This window comes from Vanellus vanellus, assembly GCF_965231255.1.
Source record: "Vanellus vanellus genome assembly, chromosome: 2".
Lineage (NCBI taxonomy): Eukaryota > Metazoa > Chordata > Aves > Charadriiformes > Charadriidae > Vanellus > Vanellus vanellus.
In genome coordinates this window covers 75172929-75199795 of record NC_138906.1, presented here as the reverse complement: position 1 = coordinate 75199795, position 26867 = coordinate 75172929, and the positions used below count along the sequence as shown (strand labels likewise).

The following is a 26867-nucleotide window of genomic DNA, read 5'->3' as shown; positions in this document are numbered from 1 at the left end:
CCTTCTCAGCTCTCTCATTCTCAAATAAGCTTCTGCAAAAGGAGGGGGAGCTCTGGTTAACTTTAACTTTTGAAATAAATGTCACGTTAATCTTACTCTGCTCACGAGCCAGTCCAATGGCTAACGCGCAAACCTGGGAGCCAGAACACGGCAGTTTTTAGGACAGTTGGGGAATTGGTTGACCTGGTGCTAGCACTTAGCCCTGTCTGTGCCTTTATGTGCTAGAGCAAAATGGAGCTAATTGTCTCCTCTGTTGGAAGAGGGGTGCGAGGCTTAAGGAAATGCTGTAAAGAACATGGAGATCCACAGGTGGAAAATGGCTGGGGAAGTCACAGCTTCAGTGTTTCACAGGAGCAAAATGCATGGTCATATTTCACCTGTCGAAGCTGGCTTTTCTGTAAAAAATGGGAAATCTCAAAGGCATTGGCTAGAGAAGGTGAACATTCATCTTTTCCAAGTACTGCATTTGAAGGGCTTTAGCTGCGTAAGCTTTCCTGGCGCTTGCCGAGGCTATCTTTGGAGAAAAAAATAGGATTCCTGTTTTTTTTGAAGGAACAGGTGGCAGCATGCGGAAACCTTTTGTTGTTAAATTTTAGTCACGGTTCCCTTTTTTCCTTTTCTTTCCTTTTCCCATCTGCAGTTGAGTATGACAAGGAGTTCACGCCTCACCAGCGGCACCACAAGGAGTTCAAGTTTAATTTGTCTCAGATTCCTGAGGGTGAGGCCGTCACAGCTGCTGAGTTTCGGATCTACAAGGACTGCGTTGTGGGGAGCTTTAAAAACCAAACTTTCCTTATCAGCATCTACCAAGTGCTACAGGAACATCAGAACAGGTACGCAAGAGGGGACTTGCTCTGTGCCACCAGCTGCTGTCCTGGGGAAGGCTGAACTCATGCTAAATAAATACCGGTTCTGTTCACATTAATGGGGTTATTTTATTGCATGATCCTTTCCCTGTGGGAAATGGGCATGGTAGGGTGCAGAATGAACCTCAGCCCGAGAAAGTCCATGCCATTGTAGCCTAGGATGTCACTTAGCTCCAACCTTTGTGTTGCCTTTAAATAGAGCAAGAATCTGATGTGAGGCAGTAGATTTTTAAACTAAAGTTATTATGATGGCATTGCTCTTGTGTATTGAAATACACATATCCCCTTTCAACTTAATACTACTGGCATAAAAAGCATAGCCTGCTTGAAAAATACTGGTATTTAGTGCAGACTCGACCTGCTCTCAGGTGGATTTACATTAAAGTAAATGAAGCAGAAGAAAATTCAGCATGCTGACCACAGGTACAAAATCACTCCTGGGCTTTCAGTGGCAATGAGAGCGGCAAAAGAGAGGCCAAATAGAAACTGTCACACATAAATCCAAACAAGTGTAAATGGAGGGGTTAATTTTAAAAGGGTAATGTTTGTGATGGGGGAATCATGCAAGGCAAAAAGATAGAAATACACGGTCGATTAAATGTCAGAGTAATGCTGTGGTACAAAAGTGTTTTGTTACTTCTGCTGAAATGTGTCAGGACTGTAACTGTTCCTCTGCAACTGGGAACAGCAGTGTTTAAAAAATCTCAATTTCTTCCCTCTGTGAAGACCTCCTGGGTGTTTTCCTTTCTGGTCCTTCTTTCTCCAGCCTTTCCGTTGATATAATTTGGGGGGATCTGCCTTTGATCGTTTGCTTTTGTGAGGGCAACATCAAATAGTTAATGGTTTTTCTGTGGCGAATGTGGCCTCTGGGGTAATGGAGAGAAATACGAGGATATATAAATGATGGGGAAGAAGGTGTTAGTTTTAAAAGGTCAGTGTTCCCTTTGCACTTTGAGTTGTGGGTTGCAGGAGTGCATCCTCGAGGGGTAGTACGCTTGCTGGTTAGGATGCTACCTCAATACCCACTTGAAGAGCTGAAGGAAGTCGAGATGGTCATGCAGATTTCGTAGATGTTAGCTGTATTGTTCACTTGTAGCCACATTGAATAAAAAATAGTGAGTGTTGGTCTGGTTTAGATTTCACAAGTAGAAATCCCACCTCTGGAGCTGGAGGAAAACCTCTGTCAAGTGACTGTGGAAGTGGTCGATATGCTGCTCTGGGTCGGTCGCCAAAGCAGGGCACAGAGTATGTCAGGTCTAAGGTTCCCCCTTCTAAGGAGAACTGTCAACTTTTATATGCATATAACCTTCTTTCAGGGTAAACTGAGCAAACAAGTGATGCATTGCAGGAAAGAGAATAAAAGTAGAGAATACAGCCCCTAACGGACCCTGTTCCTAACAAGTTTGCAAACTCTTTGTTCTGAAAGTGGCTATTAGTTCTGTGTACAGCAATGATGCTGGCACCTCATATCTTTGTTTCAAATACCATGCCAGGAGCATGCCAAAATCCCATTGCGCTGTGAAGCTGCAATACGTGTCCCTTGGCACTGGGCGGTTTGGCGGCTCCACGTGCTTGGGTATCACTGGGTGCTAGAGACCTCCCTGCGGATGGAGCAGAGGCAGCAGCTCAGATGGGGGCCACCAGGGTGGTCTCTCTCCAGAGCCGGCGAGTATTTTGGGTGTTTCAGTTCCCTTCTGTCATGTTCCTCCTGCCGCTGCCGGCAGCTGTGTTGAGGGGATCCCGCCGTTGGGACTGGGAATCCTAAAGCGGCTTCCTCTAGGTCTAGACTGCCAGCAATTCGCCGTCCCTCCTGACATAGGCTAGGCGTGAACCGCTGACCCACGGATGAGTGTCTGTAGTTCATTACTAACCTCTGACTCATCCGGTCCCTCAAGGCTCCCTTTTTGTTTCTTTTCCTTCTTTATTTATTTATTTTTACTGGTGGGAAGGAGGGAGATATTTGGCTAAAGAAAGTTGCGCTTGGGATGAGTCTGCGGGACTTGTCACACCATCTGCGCAGAGGGGGCCAAAACGTGTCTCACAGATTCTTGCAGTTGCAAAAAGGACGTGCCCTTTTCCGCCCGTTTTCCTTTCAGCTTAAAGGAGCCTTTCATGTACATGTAAAACATAAAAGCACATATGAAAACATGTGTCCTTCTGTATAAATATGTGCATATGTATGTATTCTCTGTGCCTGTATATAAGAGTGTATATATATTAATTGTTATCTATAGTAATTGTCCTCTCTATTAAAAATGCACGGATCTTAAAAGACAGTTAAAATAAGGTATTAGAAGCTGCTTACCACTTCAGCGTTACCTTCAGTTGAGGTTCTGACTCCATGGGCTGCTGCTGCTGTAGATTCAACCGTGCAGCTGTGTTGGTGACCTGCTTGGACTTTGGCCTGTAAACATTCTTGAAAACAAATACTAAAAAGTTGTATTTAGCTGTTCAGTAATATCTCTGCATGGAGGAGAAAAATGCCTCAGATTCTTCTGGTGTGCCTTAAGGAGCTGTATTCTCTGAGGGGTTTTGGGTTTTGATCATCAACTCACTTACTTGCTTTTACGGTGTGGAAAAAAAGTCCAAAGTGCTTTTTCCCCCTCCTTTTGTCTCAGTGGATTAATTTGGAAGATAATGTTTTCTTTTCCTGTAGTGAACATTAGAAGGTTAAATTACAAAAAAAAAAAAAAAAAAAAAAAAAACCAAAACAAACCCCCCAAAACCCCAAACCACTATTTTTCGAAGGAACTTGCTAAATATTTGTAAGGCTTCTGTTGCATTTTAGCAGACATCTTATGAGCCAGAAAATAACAGCTGCCTTTGACTTAAAAAAAACCCAACCTAAAAAAAGTTGTGTCACACTTCCTTTGGACTAATGGTTTGAATAACAGCCTGATATTTCCTGACATTTGATGATACTTTATTGCATAAGGAGGAAGAGTCTGTACAGATCTTGAAGTCTAGCTGGCGAACTAGCAGGTGAAACAGAAGGAGTTGAAGTAGCACCTTTTTTCATCTTGTTCTGCTGACAAATATTCCTTCTGGTCAGGGAAATTCGTCTCTGAAGGCCACAGAAAGTGCCTGTTGAGTCAACATTGGCAGTCTCTAGACAACGTTTGAAGTCACCATGTTAATCTTGGCTTTTATGAGGTTAACAGTTGTCTGAGGCGATTATTGGTAGGTAAAAAAAAATACTTTTGGGTGCAAATGGTTCTTAACAGGGCAGCTGGCACGTATGGATTTGAACCAACAGTCCATAAGAGAAAGGCAGCGTGCACCTCTGAGGTGAAAAAACATAAAGAAAAAGAAACCTGGCTGCTCCTCTCAAAGAAACAAGTTTGGGAGGGCAGGAGATAAGAGAAAGATTCAGTAAATACAAATCTTCACCAAAGCTCACAGCCTGGAAGTATCCCTTGGCTCCGATTAAGTGTAATGAAGTGGCTTAATTCAGGATTACTTGAGCAAAGAAAAAAAATAAAAAAGCTCAGCTGGACAGTAAGAACGTAAGCGTGTGACTCCAGCCCAGATGTGTGTGCTGCTGCACGGAATTGCAAGGCACTGCTGGCCATTCCCTGATGGCTAAAAACGAAAACCAAGCCTGAGGCTTAAATTTCTACCCGTTACTGAATTATCAAACTGAGTTTTTGCCTCTGTAGACAAGGCTAAAAGCAAGGATTATATGGGTCTCCTAGATAGGGGTGTATGTGGCGAGAGCGCAAACGATCAGAGATCAATGCTGATTGAAATAGAATAACCTTTGGGGAGAAATTTGACCCTCTTCTCATTCAAAGCCATCAGAAATAAGAAAATTATACTTGTGGAGGCTCCAGGCAGTGAAACGCACATTGAGGACAGCGCGGTCTAAGTACATTCTCTCTTAAAAAAGAAAACATTTTAATACTGACTCACTTATGTCAGTAATATTTTCATCTCCCCATTCCTTCCACCCTTTCGTAAGGTAAAAAAAATAGTGCCTAGAAACTAGGCTTTTGTTTTATAACCAAACCGCAGTTAACGGCCACATTTTGTCATAACACAAACTGCTGGAGTTGTCAGTGGGATGCTGCGAAGAGATTAATGAAATCCTCAGGATAGGTCAAGCTTGTGGCCAGCCGTCAGTGGTATGCGTGTCGGATTGTGTGGAGAAGAGGCTTCAGCAAACAAGGCTGAGGTGACGTCTGGTTTGCTCTGAGGGGGACGACTCTGGGTTTTGACATGGGCTGTAGGGCTGACGTTGGGAAGGGGAATAGGCACACGGTGGCCGGATGCTGCCGCCCTTCAGGTTCTGACTCCCCTGAGTTTTTTAAGAGACTGTGCTAAGGTGGGATTTTTTTTTTTTTGTCTTTTTTTTTTTTTTCTTTACTTTGGTGTGTGCAGAAAGTGGGGAGATTTGCCAAAGCACCAGTTTTAGGAAGACTAAAAGTAGCGTCAGCTTCCAGGTGCTTGTCCCACCTTGGCCATATCTGAGGGGGCGTTTAGTTTCAGCAGGCAGGATTTGCACAGCGTCAACTCCCTTCCTGTCGGTGGTACCAACGCACAGCTGAGCCCTGCACGTGGGCTTATTTCTAGGTGTAGCGCTGATTTTGTGGAGGGACCAGCAGCAAAGCCCTCTGTGACTTCTGGTACCTCTTGGGAGTGGATTGCCACGTAAGCGAGACCTTTGCAAGGGAAGGGAAGAAATTACTTTGTCCCTGGAAACAGCTCATTAATTTCTTTTTCTTTCTCGAAAATTCCTTGCTCTCACCCAGAGAGGTGTCAGGTCAGGACTAGCTTGTGGTTGATCAAAGATGTTAGTCCTTGGTTTGGATCATCAGTATGTTTTCAAGTGTAAATATCCTGCTAATGCAGACCTCAAAACACTCCCACACTGTCCAAACAACTGATCTATGAAAAACACAGTGGCCTGTGTTAGTGATCAAAGGAAGATACGGTACCTTAATGGTCAAAGTTTATTAAACAGTTTCGTTTTCACCCAGAATGAAATATGAGGACTTGATGTGCAGAAAGATTCCTCCTGTATGATCAGACACGTGTGGACATAGGTGTGCCCTGCAGAGCGACCGCCCGGGGAGTAGGTTCTGCTGCTGAACACAATTCCTTAAGGGTTAAGGCACTGGTCGGTTTTTAGCTGCCAGTTACAGTGGTAATAAAGTCTTCCTCTTTGCAACAGGATATTTATACAAATGCGATCCGAGCTTCTAATCTAAAGGGCAAATTGATTTGCCGGCAGTGTTTATAGCTTAGAAAATAAATAACCGTCCTCGACTGGGTTTTGGAATGGGTTGTGTAATACAAATGGCAAAGCTAGCATCAATCTGTTTCAAGTTGGGGTCAGATTTGTATATAGTGTGCATATATTTGTATATGATAGAGCTGTTTCCATGATGCTATAGAGAAGCGTCTGTCCGCATTTCAGCTGAACTCCCACTGTGGGTATGCAATTTGTTGTGTTTTAGGGTGGTTAGTTTTTAGTAGTTTAAAAGTCAAAGCTATTCTGGATGAAACTTACTTGTTCTGTAAGCAGCTGGCTCTTTCTAGCAAAACTAAAGAATACTATATCGGTGCCTTATTTCTTTTCTTAAAGGACAAAGGTAAATACTACCCCGTTGCTCTCTCCCCCACCTTTATGCCTCAAACTGCATTTAAACTCTGAGGTGTAGTACTGTAGCCATCACTACAGTTACAATACCCCGTAGTCTCATTAAATCATAGTCAAGGAAATGAGAAATACGTCTCCTATCCCTGTGACTTGGGACAATTTTTTCTTTCTTCACTGTTCCTGTTGGCAAAATGTTCATTCCTCAGAGGTGTGAAGCAGAAGACCTTGAGCTGGATGTGGGGGGACACCTTGGCACTCAAGCATCAGTGTTGGCTTTGCTGGGGATTATCACGGACCTGTAGGCTGAGAGCTTCCTACAGTCTTGGTGCGGGGAGGCTACATCCTCTTGCTCTAGGCTCTGAGCTTCTGCTCTTTGCCAGATGCAGCCTTGAAACCAACGTTTCACCATGCTGCGCTTCCAGAGAGTCTACAAGACTTAACCCCCCACCCCTGCAGACTTTACATCCAGGGGCGATGCCCACAGTGATACAGGGCATCTTCTTCAGCCCAGGGGAGCTTTTATCAGACAGCGCGGTTGTGTGTGGGGCTGGTAAGTGAGCAGCGAGAAGCTGAGCTTACCTGCCTGTCCCTTCTGGTGCCTTCCCATGTCTGGATGCATCCAGGATGGCTCTCTTCTCTGCCTGTGCCAAGTTGCAGACCCCCTCCATAGTGTCTAGGCATCTCTGTTTAGTGCTTTTTCCTCCCTGGCTGCTAATCCCTGCAAATTAATGCCCAGTTGCTGGTCGTCCGTTTCACCTTGGAAGTAACTTCATTTGCAGGCTGATGGCTCTTAATAATTCCTTCCTTGTTTCTAAGGAGCTCTTACAGGTTGGCACGTCTCTCCTTGTCCCCTGGCCCACAGATGGTATACCTTCCCCTGCCTGAGGCTCCCTGTACAAGCGAGCACTGATTGATTAAATTTTGTACGATGCTTTTAAATCTTTGGAGTAATGGTCATTTGGATATACTAAGTTGTTAAAGTTTTGTATTACATCTGTTGGCAGTACCTCATGCTGCGTGAGCTCCACATACAGTCTGTTCTATAAGTAATAAACATTCTATAAGTAATAAAAATTCAAAGTAGCGCTTACATCTGCTGCAAGACGATGGCTTTACAGGTTTGAAAAGGCTGTGATTTCAAAGTTTTATCTATGTGGATCTCTGTTCAACTCTGTAAGACTGAGTCAGTTGTGAGGGCAGTTATTAGTCCGTCATTAGTGGGTAAGAACAAACAATCTTGCTAGTTTGCTATATGCGGGATAATTTTTACAGAAGACTGAGATCCTGAGGTACGCAGAAGAGAAGAGCATTTAGAAAGTGCGTTAATTAAAATGTAAATCCCACACACTTCTGTGCAAAATTCTCTTTTGAGAAACTGCTGCTAGGCAGTCTAGACTATTATGTCAACTTGTCTTTGAAGAAAAGTAAACAAAAAGGTTCAGCTGAGGAAAGTTTTAGAGACTTACAGTAATTAATGCTTTGGTAAATGGCTGTTGATGCGTAACAATCCTTTAAACACCTGGGTAATTGCGAGCTTTGAAGTTGGGCCAAAAATGTTGTTCCGAGATCTGTAATTAAAATTAGAGACCTTTAACTTGGTCATTTTGAAGGTGAGATTTCTGTTTGTTCTCGCTGTCTCCCTGGTAAAACTTCTGCCTGGTTGGGGAAAGAAGGCCCGGGAGGGTGGGAAAGTAAAAAACCTAGTTCAACAGATGCTTCTTTAAATTTAGCTTTTTATGGCTTTGGTGTTTTTCCTGTAACAAAGTTCCATGTTGTAATGTGTACCCAGAACAGAGAAATTATTTTAATGTGAACATTTCACTAAGTAGTAACTAAGATTAACCACTTGACCTGGTTACTAATTTGACTAAATTCTAATCTAATTAGTGTTCAATTAAAGAGAATTAACACCCAGAGACATTTCGTTGAAAGGTTTACACAGAGGTTTCAGTTAACAAAATATTTATCTTATGGGGAGGAAAGCACTGAAATTAAATGCAAGCTGTTTCTGCTATAAGTGCCCCGAGTACATGGTTGGGATGCCAGCGTTAAGAATAGTAGCTATATTTGATATTTATATCTGACAAATCAGCTCGCTCTCTGAGAACACTGGAGCTAAATCCTGCCTTCTGAATTACACAGGCCATATTTCTCTGGTAAACTGTGTACTTCTTTCTGTTTATTGCAGCCACTTGTGATTGCTCTGTTGACCTTTGCTTCTCCGTCCTCCTCCAGGGTCTTTTGAAGGCCATGGAAACACTCCCATTTATTTCTTGGGACTTGAGAACGTACTTTAGGGCCCTGATCCAGAACGAAGAGCTCCTGTTTTGAGTTGGGAATCTCTAACTTGCATCTTCCCATTTAGCGTCCTCTCTTGTCTCAGGAAAGTTCTTTCAGCTCATTGCCTCAGTTTCTCCCCATTTAGTTGCTTCCCTTTAATAATCTGAGGTTAATACATGTTATGCTTGCAGCAGCCTTATTATGGAAATAATTAACTGAATTCATCCAGATGGTTAAGCACACTGAAAATAAAGATGAGAGTGTCAGGCACCATAGTGACTATGAGATGACAGTAGCTGTATGATAAGCCAGGGGCAGGTTTAGGCAGAGAGGATGTTAAGAAACTGCCTGCTTTGGTGATGAAGTCTCTCTTCTGTACTCTGAATTTGAAAGTCCTGCTGTGCAGGTGCCAGAGGTCCTGTGGTGTCCTTCACATGCGGGGTTGCTTGGGCATGAAGTCTCTGGACTGACTGTTTTCTTCAGTATGTGCCGCAATCAAATACTCCCTCTCTGCTCAACAGCGCTGGCTCATGCATTTCTTCCAGCCTTTCTTTTTCTAGTTTTTTGCATTCTTCATCCTCTCTTCCAGTTTCCCTCAGGTCTCATCTTGCCTCTGTTATTCTCAAATGCCAAAGTTTTCTGATGCCTTTCCGTTGATGTGACCGCGTACATGGTTGCGTGCTTTCTCTTGGAAAGCCACTGCCCGCCTCACTGCACAGGATCAATGCCATCACTTAATGACTAGAAATTCAATACTTCGTTTCATGCAACTTGTGCGGTATATGATCTGTTTCACACCTTCTTGTCCACTCTTCAGGTTTTGCTTTGACTATGGGCTTGCATCTACTTGTGTGTAGCACTCTTCAGCAGGTATCTGACTGCTTCCTAAACTATTTCTTTTTTTGACATGGCTGTAAGGTGAAGCTAGTGGCGTTGTTCTCATCACACAGATGAGAAACTGATGCATATACCGATGAGGGTCAACTGTCTCCGCTAGGTTTAGTTGCCACTTTCAGATATTTTTTCCTTTCTCCAGCACTGCCCTTTGACTTGCAGGAATCCCCTGCTCATCTGCTGTGCGAGCTCCAACTTTTGCAACAGGTAGGGCTGTAGAGTGTGGACCTGCTAAGCAAACACCAGTGGCAAAAATGGTCCCTGCCAAAATCAGTCCAGCATCAGGAGTGATAATAAGGCTACGCAGTAGCTTTAGCTCTCATGCTTCCTTCCTTCCTTTTGCAGCCCTAGTAGGAGAGGAATGGAATAAATGTGTTTTCTGTGGTCTTCAGAAAGCAGAACTTGGGGGGGAGGGGGAATCCAGTTGTGTGGCTGCATTTCCCTGTGAACACTGGGGCAAGACTGGAAGAGTGAGATTCACGTCGCTGACATCTCTCACCATGTTTGTTGGCAGCTGTGTTGCTGCAAATGGCAGCAGGAGGAGGTTGTAGCCCTCTGTGAGCCATCGATGCAGGAAGATGCTGGTAGTTTCCCAACTATTTCTAGAAACAGAAGGATGCTGGGTCGGGAAAAATAGCCCTGATTCATAGAGGTGTGGTGGCCATGGGTACTTTCTGCTCCCTTTTCTCTGCAGTCTTTTTCCTTTTATCCAGGGTCTCTCCATCTAGGCCTTGCATGTCCATGTATCTTCCATGACTGCAGCAAATCCTTCACCCTTCCCCATCTAATTAGATATTCTTTCCCTTCCACCTGTGGCCAACCTGGGAGATCTTCCAGTCTCTGTTCCAAAATCATATGTTGTATGGCTTTGTTGAAGGAGTAGCAAGCACGTTTCTTCTCGGACATGTAGCTGTAGGGAAGAGCAGATTGCCCTCAGGTGATACATGATACTTGGTTTATCAAGGGGGAAAGGAGGGGAAAGTATGTTCCCTGCATACAAAAAGTCCAGAGGTCCAGAGGATTTTGTTGCTAAGCTCTGAATCTCTGTTGAGTCTGTGTGGGCAGCAATTTTCAAGTACTTACTGCTTGGCCAAATTTGAGGTGATTTTCTTAAAGAAGGAAGGACATGCAACATTTCTATTCTGAAAAATAAAGGAATGGTTAAAGACTCTGAGTTAAATAGTTGGGATTCTTTTTTCTGCAATTAAATATTTTTTTTCCTAATTTTGTCTTTGGAAATAGGTGACTGAATATTTTTTTAAAACCATCATGCCAAAACCAAAACTAGTAAGAAATTATATGCAATTTTGTGAGGTTTGGATGACAAACATGAATTGAAAACACGCTTAAGTAGAAAGTGTTAGGATGTGTTACCTGCTAGCATTATTACTATGACCTACAATACCTGTGGGGTGAACCCTCAGTGTTGGCTTCATCCGGTCGAGCAATGCAAAAGTCAGTTGAATAGCAGAGCTGATTGAAAACCAGTCCTGTATGAAACTTTTTGCAAAGAGTTAACTGGATTGGAAAGCACAGATGTCTGTTTTCCTGCATTTTCCAAAGAAATTGAAGTCTTTCCAAAGTGAGTGTGACATACTGGGATTAAGTGGAGCATTCTCGTTTGGTAGAATTATACCTTGGTCAGGCAGTTTGCTTATTACATTCGTGGAGGACACTAAGATGAGGGAGACCCACTGGAAGGCAAGTGAATATTCTAAGCAATCTAATAATGATGGAGGTTCAATCTGAGGTAAAAAAAGTGTGATTGGTAGAAAGAAGAATTGCATTTGGACATGAAAAATCAGTGATGTAAGTACACCACAGGAAATGACTATATCCTTTGCGGTTCAGCAGCGTGAATCTAAGGATTATAGTGGATCACAAGGTGAATGTGAGTTAACAGTGTGGGTTTTGTGAAAAAGCCAAAATCATATTCCGAGATGTATGACTAGAGGCATAGTCTGTGAGACACATCAAGATTATCCTTCCACTGTACTTAGCATCAGTGAGATCTTGATCTGAGTTGTGTCTATAAAGAGCAATGAGAGCAGTCAAAGTCTATAAAACACGGCTTGCAAGGAAAGACTGAAGGTGTTATTTTAATAAGAAGGGGAGATTGTTGTGACGTTCGAGTTAGATATTATGGGTGGGGGTGGGGGTGGGAAAGTGCTTCAAGTGAAACCTATTCAATTTCCTGGAAAGACGGTGGAGTTCCTGAGGCTGGAAATCTGTAAGATCAGGTCAGGCAAACATCTCTCAGGAGTGACGTGGATGCAGTTGATCCTGCCCATAGTTCGGGGGAATGGGTTGGATGATGCTGTGTGGTTCCTTTCAGGCTTTACAGCTCTCTGATGTCTTTAAGTGTCTTCCCAAAGTGCAAGGCAATGGGAATATAGGCTCTGAGACCCCTCTACATGTTTTTGTAGACCTGACTAATCACATGTGGTTGAGTTTTCATGAGGGTTTGCTCTTACAGAGTTCCCAACAGCTCTGCAGCCAGACATGTTTGGTTTTGGAGGGCATAATGCCAAAGGTACTCTACTCTGGAGGCTCCAGTGGGACATTCTCTGGAGTGGGTGAGTGCCAGGGAGAGTACAGCTTTTAGAGGAGGGGAGGTGGGACAGATGATCAAAAAGCAATTGGTGTGAGGGGGAAGGTCAGAACAGGTGCTAGGAAAACCCCTTTTCAAATATAGTTGTCCATTGAAGAGGACCGATGTGTAAGTCATATTCAGAGGTGGGAATGATCTAGCAGTTCATTCCTCTCTTAAACCTGGAGAGGGGAAGAGTGGTCTCAGCTGCAGCTGCTGTTTGCGGTCTCCCTTAAGCTACACTTCAGTTTATATACCCTTCCTGGGAAAGCCCGAATCTTTCAACCTTAAGGTTTCCAAAACATGTAGCAGCTGGCCAGCCCCAGCCACTTGCTGCTGTTGGAGGTGAAGGTCAGAGTTGTTCCTGAACCCTCTTCCCGTTGGAGAAGCGGTGGCAAAGACTCCTGTGGGAAAGGCTGCTGAGTCAACCACAGAGCGTGCGGCTACCAGTGAGGTGGAGGAAAGCCTCTACGCTGTAAAAATAGCTTCACTAGGAGCCCTAATATACTTAAGTGCTTATTTTTCCATGTGTGATCTCATGCAAACCAAGCTGCTGGGCAGTATGACGTAGCAGTTGGCCAAAAATAAAATGTAACTCAATCAAAATGTTTTTTTTCTGAAGTTAACCTTTGATGGGTGGAAGGCACAGGTACCCTGTTTTCTCATTTTCATTAAGTTATTGTTATAAAAAAAAGTCTAGGCAGAAAAGACAGGTGAAGATGGGATTGACACCTGGTATCCATTTTGTGATGATGGCCACAGGTTAAGGATAGGAATTGTAGCTCTCTTGTACAGGGAAATAATGCCTATAATACAGTGAGAAAATGTACGTGGGATTTCTCTGGATACTTCTGCAGCTGATTTCATTGAACTGAGTTTTGGATAGGCATTTGATGCTGCGAAAAAGGTATAGACTTGGTAGCATTTGAAGCTGAAGCCCATGAAGGAGACAGAGTACCGACAGCCTTGGAACAAGGCGCTCTAATCCCTGTTGCTAATCCTCAGAAAAACGCCTTTAGAGACCTTTAGAGGTTCATTTTCCCTCACTGTTTGATGCTTGGTTTCTTAGCTATGTTGTGGAAGGTGGGCTGAAACCATGAAACCCCTTTGACGAAAGCCACTGAATACCTGGAAATGCTGGTGGTTTGACCACTGCCATGCCAGAGCCAGCATTACACTCTTCAGGAAGAAGAGTGGCTTACGAATCCCTTTGCTGATAGAGAAACACCTGGACCTAAGGATGAGGATTGCTTTCCTCCAGCCTTGAAAACGGTGAAAAACCTTTGTAATCCTGAATTTCACATGCAGAAGTATGTGCATCTCATGGCAAAAGTCCGGATGAAACCAGGCAGATTTGGGGGATTGTTTTTGTTTTTTACTAGCTATTAACATCACTTTTCTTATTTCAGTGAAAGCCAGGGGAGAAAATCCCAGACCTCACAATCTTGTCATTACGCTTCTCCTCTGCAGAGCCTCTGACCTGTTTCTGCTGGACACACGGGCGGTGTGGGCCTCAGAGGAGGGCTGGCTGGAGTTTGACGTCACTGCCACCAGTAACATGTGGGTGATGAATCCTCAGCACAACATGGGACTGCAGCTGAGCGTGGTGACCCGCGATGGTAGGTTACGGGCCAGTTCATGCAGGTAACCTCACGAGCCTCTCGGATGCTGTCTAGAAGCGGTGCTAACAGAGTCCAGTTGTGATGTGGGGAGTAAGCACCCTGCCTTCGTAGGCAGCTGTAGACAACACCTTGAGCAAAGCATCTGAGGGCCCAGATTGAGGGCTCTCAGCTTCTTGGCTGTCCTGTGACAGACCTGTCATTCCCCATGAGTGAGTTCAGGTGTCTCTGAACAGTACCAGGATGAGGTGGTGGAGGCGGGCTGGGGTAGGGTCCCGGTTCCTGAGTTGGAGGGGGAAAGGGGCATGGAGCCGGGATCCCAGGTGGGGTGAGGTTTAGGGGTGAGAGGAAGAGAAGGCGGCCAGTATATGGGTATGTGTCTTCCCATGTGGGCTTATGGCAGCCCTGCTGGCTGCTCTGGCTGCTGCCATCGCTGCTCGGATCTTATTAAACCTGAGTTGGGAGCTCTACGCTGGAGAAGCGATGTGGTTGCTGTGTGGGGCTGGTCCCTCTGAGGGTGGCTGCAATGATAGCATTTCACAGCCCACAGAAACTTCAAAAGGTGGAAAAGGAGAGAAGAGACTGCAAAAGAGCATGAAATGGAGTGTTGGAAGATAAGGGGTGGGGCAGGAGAGGATATAGATGGGCTGAAGGTGACCAAAAAGATGACAGTGACATCTTCCCTCTATAGGAACCAGTCTCCAACCTTATGTTTTCTTCCTGTGGCTTCATGCTGGGGTTTGGTACACCTGTGGGGTCAAGTGAGACCAGACAGGCTGTCCAAAGTTCTCCCTGAGGAAATGTTAGTGCCAGCCTCCCCCTCACAAAATGGGCTAAAAGCCCATCCCTGTGCTCCTGACAAAAGCATCCCATCTCTTTGCCCTCTGCTTTCCCTAGAAGTCTCCTAATCTCTACTTCTTGTGTTTCACGGGCAGCAGAACTAACTTCATGACCCATCTGGGCTTTGTGTTTCACATATTTATGTGTATACCTCTTCAATACCTAAACTGGAGTAGAGATGCCATAGGGATACCAAAGAGCCAGGTGCTGCCGTGGAGCCTCTTGTCCAGGATGGATGGAATGCTGTTGTAAAAATGTCTGTAGGTCATGGTGGCAGGAGAGGAGTGCTTAGTGATGAAAGAAGAAAGGAAACACTGCTCATGGGGATGCCGTGATTCTGGAAGGAGCAATCCAACAGCACCATTTCTCTAACACTCACTTTTTGGTTTGATTTCAAGGTTTCGGTGTAAATCCTAGAGAAGCAGGCCTTATAGGCCGAGATGGCCCTTACGACAAACAGCCTTTCATGGTGGCCTTCTTCAAAGTGAGCGAAGTCCATGTTCGGACCACTAGGTCAGCAACGAGCAGGCGAAGGCAACAGAGTCGCAACCGCTCCACCCAGGCTCAGGATGTTTCCAGAGTGTCTAGTGTCACAGGTAATCATGCAACACCCATTCTGTCTGGAAGCTGGGGCAACTTCTTGCAATGTTTCTATTTGCTTTGGAGTGCAAAAGCAAGAAGGGGGATGTGAGGTGGGATGCTCTTCCTTGGGGGGGAGCAGGTTACACCTGCGAGGGGATGGGAGAGGGAATCTCCCATAATGAGACTTACAGGAGTCCTCTTGAATCCAGGGTGGAGTCCAGACCCCCATGTGAAGTCGCAGCCATTGCATTCAGGGGGGTGAGGCATTTTAACTCTGAATTTTGTGCTTGGAGGTTGCTTGCTGCACAGTATTTACCTAGAATTATGCCACATGAAATGCAATATTTAAAAGATTCCATCTCTGCGTACACTGAGATTTGTGGTATTGCACATACGCGTTTTCAGCTGAGTCCTCTTTCAGTTTTCTTTGGAAAAATGCTGGTAGAACAGCACGGGACCCTTTCTGTTTTTCCTTGTGAGAACAGCAGTGTATACACAGTGAAGTGCATTTCCAGGCAGGCAAAGAGGCTTGCCTGTTTGCTGTGGAAAGGTTGCATGTTGCAGGTGGTGTACAGCAGCCTTGGGATTGCTGTTGCGGGCTGGTGGGACACTAGGATAACTCTGAAATTTTGGCAAAAATTGAGTCTCTCCTGTCTTCTAAGTCTTGTCTGTTTTCCGGCCGCTCTGCCCTGCAGCGCTACAAGTCCTTCGTTCATCGAGTACCTTCTCTCCTCTGAAACATTTCAGCCCGTTCCAAGTTACTTGATTAATTTGCTTATGCTGCCCCCTTCATTTCCAGTCGGATCCCTGCTTTTCCCATGTCTAGAAATGACTATACCCCAAGTAAGAGAGGCGGCTGTATTTTTTAGTCTGTGTCTAGACGCAGCACAGGGAGATGAGCCAGCATTGCCAAAACTTAGCTGGTGTGAATCCGTAGGCTGTCCCCTGCGCTTGCATGCTTAGGTTGTGGGTGAGCCACACTGCACCCAAGGTGGCCCCACGCTGGCCGTGGCGCTGGGAGTGCTCAGAGAGCCAGAGCCAGGTTGGGAACCCCTTCAGGGCAGGCAGCCAGGCTTTGAGTGTGGCAGTGTGCCGATGCAGCCCTATTGCTCCAGCCCAGCATGGTGATGGACTTGCCCTTTGGGCTAGCGCGTGCCAGCAGCAGTTGGCCACTAACAACTGTTGCGTGTCCTCATGGTGCACACCACAGCATGGCTGTGGGTTCCCACGCAATGCCATGAAAGTGTCAGAGTCTTTTGGGTGTGAAATGTCACTTCAGAGATTTAAGGGCAGGAGGAGCAACTCAGTCCTGCAGCCTGACCTCCCTGAGGGACGCTGACCAGTGCCAGCGTGGCATTGCCAGAAGAGTTATCATCTAATCTGGCGTGAGAGCCTTCTGCCAGCCCCGCAGATGGAGCTGTCTGTTGGTCCCAATTGCTGAGACCCACTTCAGTCCTGGTCTTGCTTGGGGGTCTCCAAGCTGCAGTTTTAAAGGTGGCCATCACAGCTGCTCCCTGGGTTACTTTCCCATGTGATGGCCTCTCCAAGGGCATAGGTAGTTTTTCATCTGGGCATTATATGCAATAAGCCCAGCTTTTACGCAGGCAGCGTGCAGTTCTCCTACACAGGTGGGCTTGGTTGCCACGCTCACTTCATCACGAGAGCCAATTTTTTAATGCATTTGCAGTGCTTTGAGAAAGATGCTCGCTGAGTTGCTCTTTTGTGGTGCTGGTAGAGGAGTCAGGATAAGCTTCAACTTCTCTCCCCAGCTCCACAAGTGTTGCAGTGCTAAAACCAAATTTTGACTACTATTAAATCAGGCAATGTGACACAAAGCTCCAGAGGGAGCAGATATATTGGGCAAAAAGGGGCATTTTTATATCGCTGCTTTCTTGACTATGCCACACATCAGGTCGTAAAATTATAAAATGACAAAAAGGGAAAAAATAGCTGGTTGTTCTGTGGTCTCAAGGGCTTTTTTGAGCTCTTCTAGCTCAAAGCAAGCTTTAATTTAAAACCTGGAATTTGGCAGTTCAGTAGTCAACAAGGTATAGTTGAGCCTCTGTGGATTTAAGGCGTTGGAGAGGAGGGAATTTAAAGTTAAGATGTGTGTTTGGTTGGTTTCTGTGTTTAGAAAAGAGAGACTACATCAGCTTATTTTCTTTTCTAAGTGTCACCCTCTTGGACTCTGTTCTCCTTAAGAAGTGGTTGATTTAATAGCCCAAGAGGCACCAATGACCGATATGCATTTTTAGCGTTAAAGAGATCACAGGGTTTTTTTATTTTTTAGTTGTGTGGGTTCCTACGTCCATGCCTTGGTGATGCACGGTGGGGCTGGGGAAGTGTTCGCCCCAGGATGCAGCAGGAGGTGAGCCCAGGGAGGCAGCCCAGAGGCTGCCTTGCTCTTCTGAGGGTGCTTCGATGCATCTGGACCCAAAGCAGCCGCAGAACTGGGATGCTACGGTCCCCTCTTGTGCATCTCCCCGTCTGCATGTCTTCCTCTCTCACTGTATCTTAGGCCTTGTCAGATTTTTGGTCTGTGCTCTTTGCCCAGCCCGGATTGCCGCTGCCTATCAGGGCTTGAGGGCAGTTTCTCTCCTGGAGAAGGCAGCAAGGCAGTGGCTGGTGTTGATGGTTTTTTTGTAGATTGAACCTTCCTTCCCTTATGTTAGTGAATACACACAGGGGTTTCTTTCTTCAGTCCAAAAATTAACCCCTTTCCCAAAAGATGTTGCGAGTTGGGCTGGGGCAGTATGCTTAAAAAAGCCCCATTTACTATCTAAATATGGAAAGCGTTTCGAGTCCTGCAGCTCGGAGCGTGTGAAGTGTGCTGCTGGGCTGGTGCTGGATCTGGTGAGCCGGGCGGTTACGTGAAGGCATGCTGCTACGTGCGGGACTGGGACCCCGCTGTGCTCCCTTTGATGTGCAGTTGTTGTCCTGCAGTCAGTACCAAGTGCTCGGATGCTAAGGTTATGGCTGTGGCATAAGAATCTCAATGGTCTGTATTTTTTCGCCAAGAATGCTCATTTCCCTGTATTATAAACACGTAATTATGACTGGCTTATATAAAGCAGAACTGAATAACCCCCATGGTTATAAACTGCTTTGACACAGAGTCCTGCGTCAATGCATTCCTGGAGCCAAGCTCTGTTCTTCTGCAGAAGGAGGATGAACAGGAAGAAAAGGAAGTACTTTCGTCTGTCGAGGCAGAAAATCATATGCCAGCTCTGGCGCAGGACGTGGAGGAACGAGGTGGGTGGGAGGAGCGTGCAGGTGTTTCTCTGCTGTTGTCTGCAAGGTCTGGAGGCCCTTGCCCAGCCGTGTCTTGCAGTGCATGCTCTCAGGCTCCAGGCTGACCCTCTAGTTAATCTGAAGAGATGGAGACTGTCTTCAGCGTAAAGGACAATGACGCTCAAGCCTAAGGACTTTGCTTCTACACAACCAGCTCCTCCATGAGTTACGGTTTCTGTATGGGGCTCTCTCCTGGTCCAGTGGAATAACCCTCCTCTTCTGCGAGTTGGCCTTCAGGCACATCCCTTCCCATCAGTCCCTCCTTATGGGGAGGGTTGCATTTAAACATCTGACTTTGGGCTGCACTTGCTGCTCTGAGAGAAACTCATGTAGCGCCCCTTTTTGGGTCCTTCTCTTCAGCCACCCCAAGGCCTCTGGGACCGGTGTGAGGTGCTCCATGAGAAATGGAGGGGCCTTCCAAGTGGCTTTTCCTTCCGGCAGACGTGCACGGCACCAGGCAGATTTCTCCACATGTATGGGAACTAAATACTGCAAAGGGCAGCACGCACAAACACTGGAGGCAAATAAGGCCAAATGCTTTCGCAGTGGCAAGGGTCTTGTTAATAAACATCATTCTCTCGCATCCAATCTCCCCATTAGAGCGCTCAGATGCAGATAGGAGCGGCGTGGCCGGTGTTTCCGTATGTGCCTTCACATGCAGGTCCATGTCAGCCCGACATCTCCTCTTCTTCCCATCCAAGCAAACCGCTTTCACGAGAAGTGGGCTGTTATTAACTGCGCCATCAGTTTACACCAGCTTTATCCGGACAAATCACCAAAGTCAAACACCAAGAAGAAGGGGCTGGCCTTGGAGACCCCTGTCAAAGCTATTTTGGACCACAGAAGCAATTAATTACCATGTGGAATTTGGTAAGCTGGCACCTTGGGAGCAGTAAGGGTGTTCTCAGACATATCGACCTCAGTAAATATTTATATATTCTTTGCCAGCACTTAATGTGGGAGAGGTTATAGAAAATCTAAGGTGGATGCGTAAGTATCTGTAGGAGGAAGACCATTAAGGTTGGGCTATTCTCTCTCCCCTTTCAGCAACACAAATGCCAATTTCCAGCTTTAAGTGAAACATCTGTGCTCACAGAAAGTCAGACTTGGGTTCTGGTGAAGGCAGACGGAAGTTCACTACAAATAAGCCGCAGAGACAAGCCGTCTTAACTGTGTCGTTTTAACTGCGCTGCCCTGGAAGTTATTTTTAAGTGCAGAACTAGGGGTTTGGGTTTTTTTTTTTAAATCTCTGTTTTAGACAAAATAGTTGGCAGTGTGATTAAATGCAGTGCCTTGTAAATGCCAAGCTAGTGTTTCTGAATTGGTACATTAGGGGGGGGGGGGAAGATGTTTTTGCTAAACCCACAGTGAGCCTGTAAGAGCTCCCAAAGCATCTCCCTAAACTCGCAGACCTTTCGAAGGTCTCTGGCAAGGAATCCTTGCAAATTGTGTCGTGGCAGCGAAAGCCAGCCCCACAGCAGTTGTTTGCCGGGTCCCTCTGCTGCAGGGCTGCTGGGGAGGGACATGTACCCTGTTGCCTCTTAGATGTTGGGTCTTGCACTGCCAACCACCTCAAACATCAATTTGGGTTAAAACGGTTGAACACGCTCCACTGGGGTAGCTCATACTGCTTTTCAGGCTTTGGAGAAAATGTGTTATGGAGACCAACTTCAGTAGCTCAGCGAGCTTTAGCTCACCACCAAAAACCCTTTACTGTGTGGATTCCTCTTTTTTTCAGGCCTGTAATTGGATGTACGTGGCTCTAGGGCATACGCCGAACCCCACGCCATAGGGAATGGGTTGTTATTACATGCATCTGTATTGCTGCTTTTTTCTCCCCAACTCAGAAAGCCATTGCTAAGGGTTGATTGAAGGTTTGCAACATCCCTGAAGTTGGGCTGAAGTAGGTTCCGTAAAGTAGACACGGTAGGCAAATGTAACAAGGAGAGAGGGCAGGGGAGCGTGGGGCAAGGGTTAAACAGGGGAGAGTGCGAATCCCGGGAGAGGGGATGTTCAGTAAGTCGGCATTTAAGAAAGCAAAGGCTGAGTTTGGGCAGAGGAGGCAGAGCTGTCTGTCTGCCTTGGATGGAGAGTAGCCAGTGCTCCATGCAGGGTGTGAATCGGGTGATGCGCTGGCCAACCAGTGAACCGGGGCGCGTTTTGGGGGGCCGATTTCAGGCAGCGCAAGAGAGGACACATTCATAACATGTTCTGCTCTGTGTGGCTTGTTAAGCAGCTCTTTTTTTCCTTTGTTTTCTTAAATTTGTGTGATTGCTTACAGCCTTTCTTCCCACTCCTGTTTCCCCTGCCTCCCTTGCCTTCTCCCCTTTCCCGTAGCTGATTTGGGTAAGTTGTAGCTGGATTTGGAATGTAGCATTTTTCTGCCTACTCGGTTGTGAATAGCTCAACTCCACTGTAAGTCCCTGTCAAAGTACGGATGGTTTTCCCCTAAGCAAACAACATATTTTCCATTGAAGAACACTGAAGTCATGTTTTCAGGTACTTAAATGAAAGCCTTTGACCACTGAGAGTATCTTCTGCTCATTTTTTTCCCCTTGTTATGACCAGCTCATTTAGAAACATGGGATGCTAGAAATTTGTTCCCAGGCTGAGCCAGGGACTGAAAAGCTTCATCTGAAAAAAACCCACCACACCCTGGTTTCTACGGGCTACGTCTGGTTTGAAAATGGAGAGCTTAAATAGAGAAACTCGCCTCCGTCCTTGCTACCAAGTGCTCCTGAAAGAGCGAATGTTTATGCTGCAGCAGGCTGTCAACCAGCTCTGCTCACCTGATTAAATCCGTGATTGAAGCGAAGCTATTGAAAGTCCGAAATGCAATCCTTACAGTTTAAAACCCAAACCGCTTCTAAAAACAACTTTCTAATCTTTGGTGGTTTGGAGGCGAGGTTTGAGGTGTAGGGTTTTTTCAGACCTCAGTGTTAACTGTACCCAGCTGTAATGCTGTGCTGCCCTTAATGTCAGTTGGATGTGCTTTTAGTATTATAGTTTTTCTTTCAAATAAATATTTGCATTTGTAGTTCCCAAACTTGGGGCAGCGGGGGGGGGGGGGGTGGTGGTGGTGGAGGGAAGAAAAAGAAAGGCTTATTCAGAGCCAAGGAAAAAGTCACTAAAAATATTTTTCTATCCCAGCTGCCGCATTTGGGGAAAGCTACGCTGGGAGGGTGCCCTTTCAAGCCGCGTTAGGGGCTCCGGGGGAGCTGGTTAGCCGAAAGGCCCAGGGCAGCGGGGGGCAGTCGCATCAGCGTGTGGCATCTGCCTGCTGACGGAAGCGCCTTTACTTGCAAATGAGGCGTGCGAGAGGAGAGGAGGCCCGTGTGGGTAAGGCATGGGAGGAGAACACGGCCAGTCTGGGTCCAGCTCTGGGACCAGTGTCACTGCGTGGATGGGGACCTGGGCTACCGCGCCACTCGGCTGAATTTGCCACCATCTCTTCCTCTCGTGCTTCCCTGGTGGGCACGAAGCACGGGTTCGAGGCACCCCGCTGCCAAGGTGGTTTCCGTGGCTGCTGCGCTGAGGTCCAGCAGCCGCCTGAGTTGTGACGACATCCGCCACCGCCCGTCAAGGCTGGATGTGTGCAGCCACCCCTGGGGTGAAAGGCCCCTCTGTCACGGCTCAGCTCCTCCGCACACTGCGGTTCCAGGTGTTTGCGTGCGGAGCCGCCTCTCTTTCCAAATATAAATGGGAAATTCCACTTGCTGTCAAAAGCTGCATTTTGTAGGGCCATCGGGAGCTGCTCCTGCACGGTCGAAACATCCTCGTACCTCGCGTCGTGGCAAGGGGGAAGGTCTCTGGTCAGGGCTTTGCACTGCCCCTCTTCTGTGCAGTGTTAGCACTGTGGAGCAAGTTAATGTTGAGAGTGTGTCAAATCCTTTCTCATCTGCAGATAAGTGGGTTATGGGAAGGAGAAACTTGGTTTTCATAGCATGGCTTGTAAAGGTCCAAGAGCAGAGGTGGTGCATGGAGCTGTGTGTGATGTCCGAGGCAGGCTTGGGGCAAGGTACAGAGAGACAGGGACATGGCTGCACCACCGGTGGCACATAGCTGTTTAAGGACTTCTGCTAATAGGTACAGGGGCACAAGGTCGTGATTAAACTTCCCGGGGTTGTAATTCTCTCGGTAAGTGTGTGCATTTTGGGCTTACCACCTAGGGTGGCACATGTTGGGAACCGCAGCCGAGGAAGCGGGGGCGAGTTTGAGCAGCCAGCAGGGATATGGCCTGAAGGAGCAGATTTATTTTTAAGAAGTCATTTTACTGGAGGTGTTTTACAAGCACTGCTTGTCAAGTTATTAAAGGCAGCTGAAGGAATTATAACCAAGTCACTGTTACTTGGGTGCTTCCATTCCCATAGGCATCTTAAAAGCTTCAGCCCTGTATTGGATGTCCCTCAACACCCTTCTCCTTTTGGCTGCTGAGGGAGCTCACCGTTTCTCGCTGCTGAGCCCATAGCAGCACACATCTGGCCAGCTGTGCCCTCCAGCAATGCTCTGCCTGTTTTACTTTCTAAATTCCTGGTTTGTTCTTTTTCTTTTAACAGATTACAACAGCAGTGATTTAAAAACGGCGTGCAGAAAGCATGAGCTTTACGTTAGCTTCCAAGACTTGGGATGGCAGGTGTGTGATGTTTCTCTCTGGGTAAACTAGACATTTTGTTATGAAATGTTATCTAAACAGTGTCATGGTAATTCCACTCGAGGCTGCCATTACGCTTTAAAATGTCCCTTGTGCCTCCTCACTAAAACCAGTCACAGGGAAGGGCAAATAAATATTGATAGTTGTGACATTTGATAAGATCCAGAGGAAGCTTGATACTTTATGAGATTCAAGTATACAGTCATTCTGTGTCACTCATGGGAGTCACGGTACGGGCAAGGGCTCATATCTGTGTACCTCTAATGATAAGGGAAAAAAAAAATCTGATGTTAAGCAGTGATTTTAACCAAATAGAGGTTTTTTTTCTAGTGATCAGCCATTGTGTTGAAGTCCTCCACCCTCTGCCCCACAATTAGCACTATCTGTGGTAGGTGGACTGAAAATTGGGTTTAGCTGCAACACCGTGAGGCCACAGAGTTGTTTAAACTAAGTTATTTAGGGCCAGGCCATAGTGTCATCAAACGTCCCATTTCAAAGAATGCCTTCATCTTCTCTCTTCTATTTTTTTTTTTTTTTTTTATTCTCTCACTTAGCACTTTTGTGAGGGAGGTCCCATTTCTATCAGCTAATGTTTTTACCAGGTTATAATTCAGGATTCCAGGGCTGCCCCCGCTGCTTCTGTAATACCCTACATGTGAAAGTCCTCTCCCAGCTAATGGGACAGCAGCATTTTTTGTAGCTTATGTCAACACCAGCCCCCTAGCCACAACTGTGGCTGCGTGCTGTCTCCATTCTCCATTACTCGTTAGTGGCTTTTTTTTTTTTTCACTTGTGTTCAGTCTTTCAACCCTCCTTAGCTCGCTTGCCCTGCTTCCAGGCAGGAAGCGTATTCCAGTTGTGAAGTTCACGGTCTTGAAGGCACTGCCTTCACCCTTCTAGTTGCAGACTTGAGCAGAAAGGTAAGATGCTGCCAAAGGAAGGACACGGGCCAGCAGGGCTCTTTGCAGGAGCCGGAATCCAGATCCTACTTGTAGAGAGAGGATGGAGGCAGGGCAGCAGCCATCCATCAAGGTTTTAGTGGAGCACTTCCCTTATCCTTACACTGCATTAAACCACAAATTTAATTATACAGTCTGTACTGGCTTCTGTAGCAGGAGACCGACTGTCTTATGAAAAACAGCTTGGTTTACCGGGAGCAAATTATGGGTGAGCTAGTACAGTAAAATGAAGAGGTGGTTTTTCTATGCCCAAGTATACTCATGTTAGCAACCCAACAGCAAACTTGGCTAGCAAAGCTGCAGCAACGTCTCTGCCTGCTCAGGCCCGCTGCAGCAAAATTCAGGCTAACCCAGGTAACTGTTGTCAGGTAAAGGTGAGATCAGCTAAGGATTATGTGCACGTGAAGTATGTCCTCCTGCAGGGTGACCTGCAGAGCCTGACCCCAAGGGAGGCGGCATGTCTCCTGCTAATTGGTGATGCTTTTAATTTACCTTTCGCTCTTTTGTGTTAGCAGCAGAGAAGCTATAATTTTTTTTTCATTAGCATGTTGGTGAAGAGTTGCCTTCTTCCATAGCGTGGCGCTCAGATCGCCACGGGGGCCACCTGCCTGCAGAGGCAGCTCAGGCTGGCTGGCCTGCCCCTGCTTTAGGACTCTGGCAGAGGTGAAGCTGTTATGCAGCTAAAACTTCCCACTGTGGCCTTAGCTGACTACCGTCCCGGTAGAAGACTGTATAGGGTCAAATGTCTGTGAGGCACCACATCAGTGTTTTATATTCCTGTTCTGGAGCTCCCTGGTTGAATTGTGCATGTGTGCACACACATGCAGGCACGTACGTGATTTTCTCCAGGAGGGGACACCAGGTGAGGCTGCGATCCAACCTAGAAAAGGTAGTTCAGCCAGAGGGCCTAACCTGTAAGAAACGTTGGAACATAAAGGCATCCAAACCACAGTCCCCACAAGGCAACCCAGCAAGTTTTAGCAATAAAACTCTTCTAGTTCATGGCAGTTAAGCTGTACATAGATGTGAACCATTCTTTGGATGGTAAAATCAGTGTGCCCATGGAAAAGTCATGGCTCACCAAAAAAAAACCACACAACCCAAACCCTAATAGCTTCAGTGAAAACACATTTTCACCCTCAAGAAAAGAGTTAGTGGAAAATTTTCAGCTGCTCTTAATTGCATGCAGTTGTCTGTGCAAGTTGGCAACTTTTTAATTTGAATCACGTTCTGTTTGTTTCCTAAAAAGGACTGGATAATCGCTCCAAAGGGCTACGCAGCCAACTACTGTGATGGGGAGTGCTCATTCCCACTCAATGCCCACATGAACGCGACCAATCATGCCATTGTACAAACTCTGGTAAGTCTCCAGAAAGCTAGATGCCAAAGCAATAGGTGAATTTGTAAACGAGTTACCATTGTCTCAGTTCTGTTTTATTTTTGGCAACAGGTTCACCTTATGAATCCTGATTACGTTCCCAAACCATGCTGTGCACCTACCAAACTAAATGCCATATCAGTTCTTTATTTCGATGATAATTCTAACGTAATCTTGAAGAAATACAGGAATATGGTAGTAAGAGCTTGTGGATGTCACTGACAAACAGTCTTCACATGGACTCTGTGATTCTACCACGAACTTCCATACTACCTTCCATGCTTTCATGAACTACCTGCCCTTGGAGAAAAAAATAATTGAAGAACCACCTTTCAGAACACCACGTATGTGCCTTGTGGAAGGAAGGCGTGTGGGGAGCACGCATTGGGGTGTGAGCAACCCCCTGGACTTCTCACAGACTGACTCTACGCCACGGTGGCTGCTCAGCTCTGCAGAGCCACGGCGTGCAGAGCAACAGTATGCCCACACACACTTTATTTAGCTGGGATGGTCTTAAACTCACATAGCAGCTTGGCCTTAGCAGTTGCTTGGATGTGTGCTGCAGTTTTACCAGATGGGCATGAAACACTCAAAACAAGTGAGGGTTTTTTTTTGGGGGGAAGAGGGGGAAAGACAAGGGGAGAGACAGGGAAGCTAGAGTAAAGAAAGTGGTGTTTGTTAGTACTTCAGACTTCAGGCATACAACTTGTGCAAAATAATAAAAACATCCTAATTGCCTTTTGTCTAGAAGGACCAGTTACTACACCTTGACTGTTAATCTCCTCCTGAAATCTGTCATGACGGTAAGCATCTCAAATTGTGCCAAAGCAACTGTTTCAGTTCTCTTATTCTGCAAGCACAGGTTAAGTCTGATCCTGCAAGCATAAGGTGGCTCAGCTGCACCCTGTGTTAGGAACACTAGCGTGAGCTCAGGCCCTGGCTGGTCTTTCCCGTTCACTATTTGACTGAGCAACGTAATGTTACACACTTGTTCTTATGCAACTTCCTTCCACTCCCCGCACAGATCTGCCTCATCTACTACCACTTGTCCAGGAAGGAAGTCAGGATGCTTCTACAGCTGTAATTCAGACATAAAAGTTTAGGGGCCATTCACTCTCTAGCTGGACCATTTATTTACAGGAAGACAGAATGTCAACAACATATGCAAGTCTTGGCCAACCTTTCCCCTTCAACTCACGCAACTAACAAACTGGTATAAAGGATACGTTCACAGTGTAGCCACGGTTTGTCTAGCAGAAGCTAATAGCAAATTGTTGGTCAATATTAAACTTGTATTAAATGCACTTACCTCTAA

At 46.1% G+C, this 26867-nt stretch overlaps 1 protein-coding gene across 1 annotated transcript in view; it reads left to right on the top strand.

The window, feature by feature from the left end:
* BMP6 (bone morphogenetic protein 6) overlaps window positions 1–26151 on the top strand; it is a gene marked incomplete at its 5' end in the record, with an annotated part of 94061 nt that extends 67910 nt beyond the window's left edge. The window contains 6 exons of the mRNA XM_082479408.1: window positions 641–833; window positions 13703–13851; window positions 15090–15287; window positions 23121–23197; window positions 25424–25534; window positions 25625–26151. Coding sequence (XP_082335534.1) covers window positions 641–833; window positions 13703–13851; window positions 15090–15287; window positions 23121–23197; window positions 25424–25534; window positions 25625–25774 — 878 coding nt within the window. The 3' untranslated portion in view covers window positions 25775–26151. The remainder of the gene's footprint in view (window positions 1–640; window positions 834–13702; window positions 13852–15089; window positions 15288–23120; window positions 23198–25423; window positions 25535–25624) is intronic.
* Window positions 26152–26867: the final 716 nt, after the last annotated feature.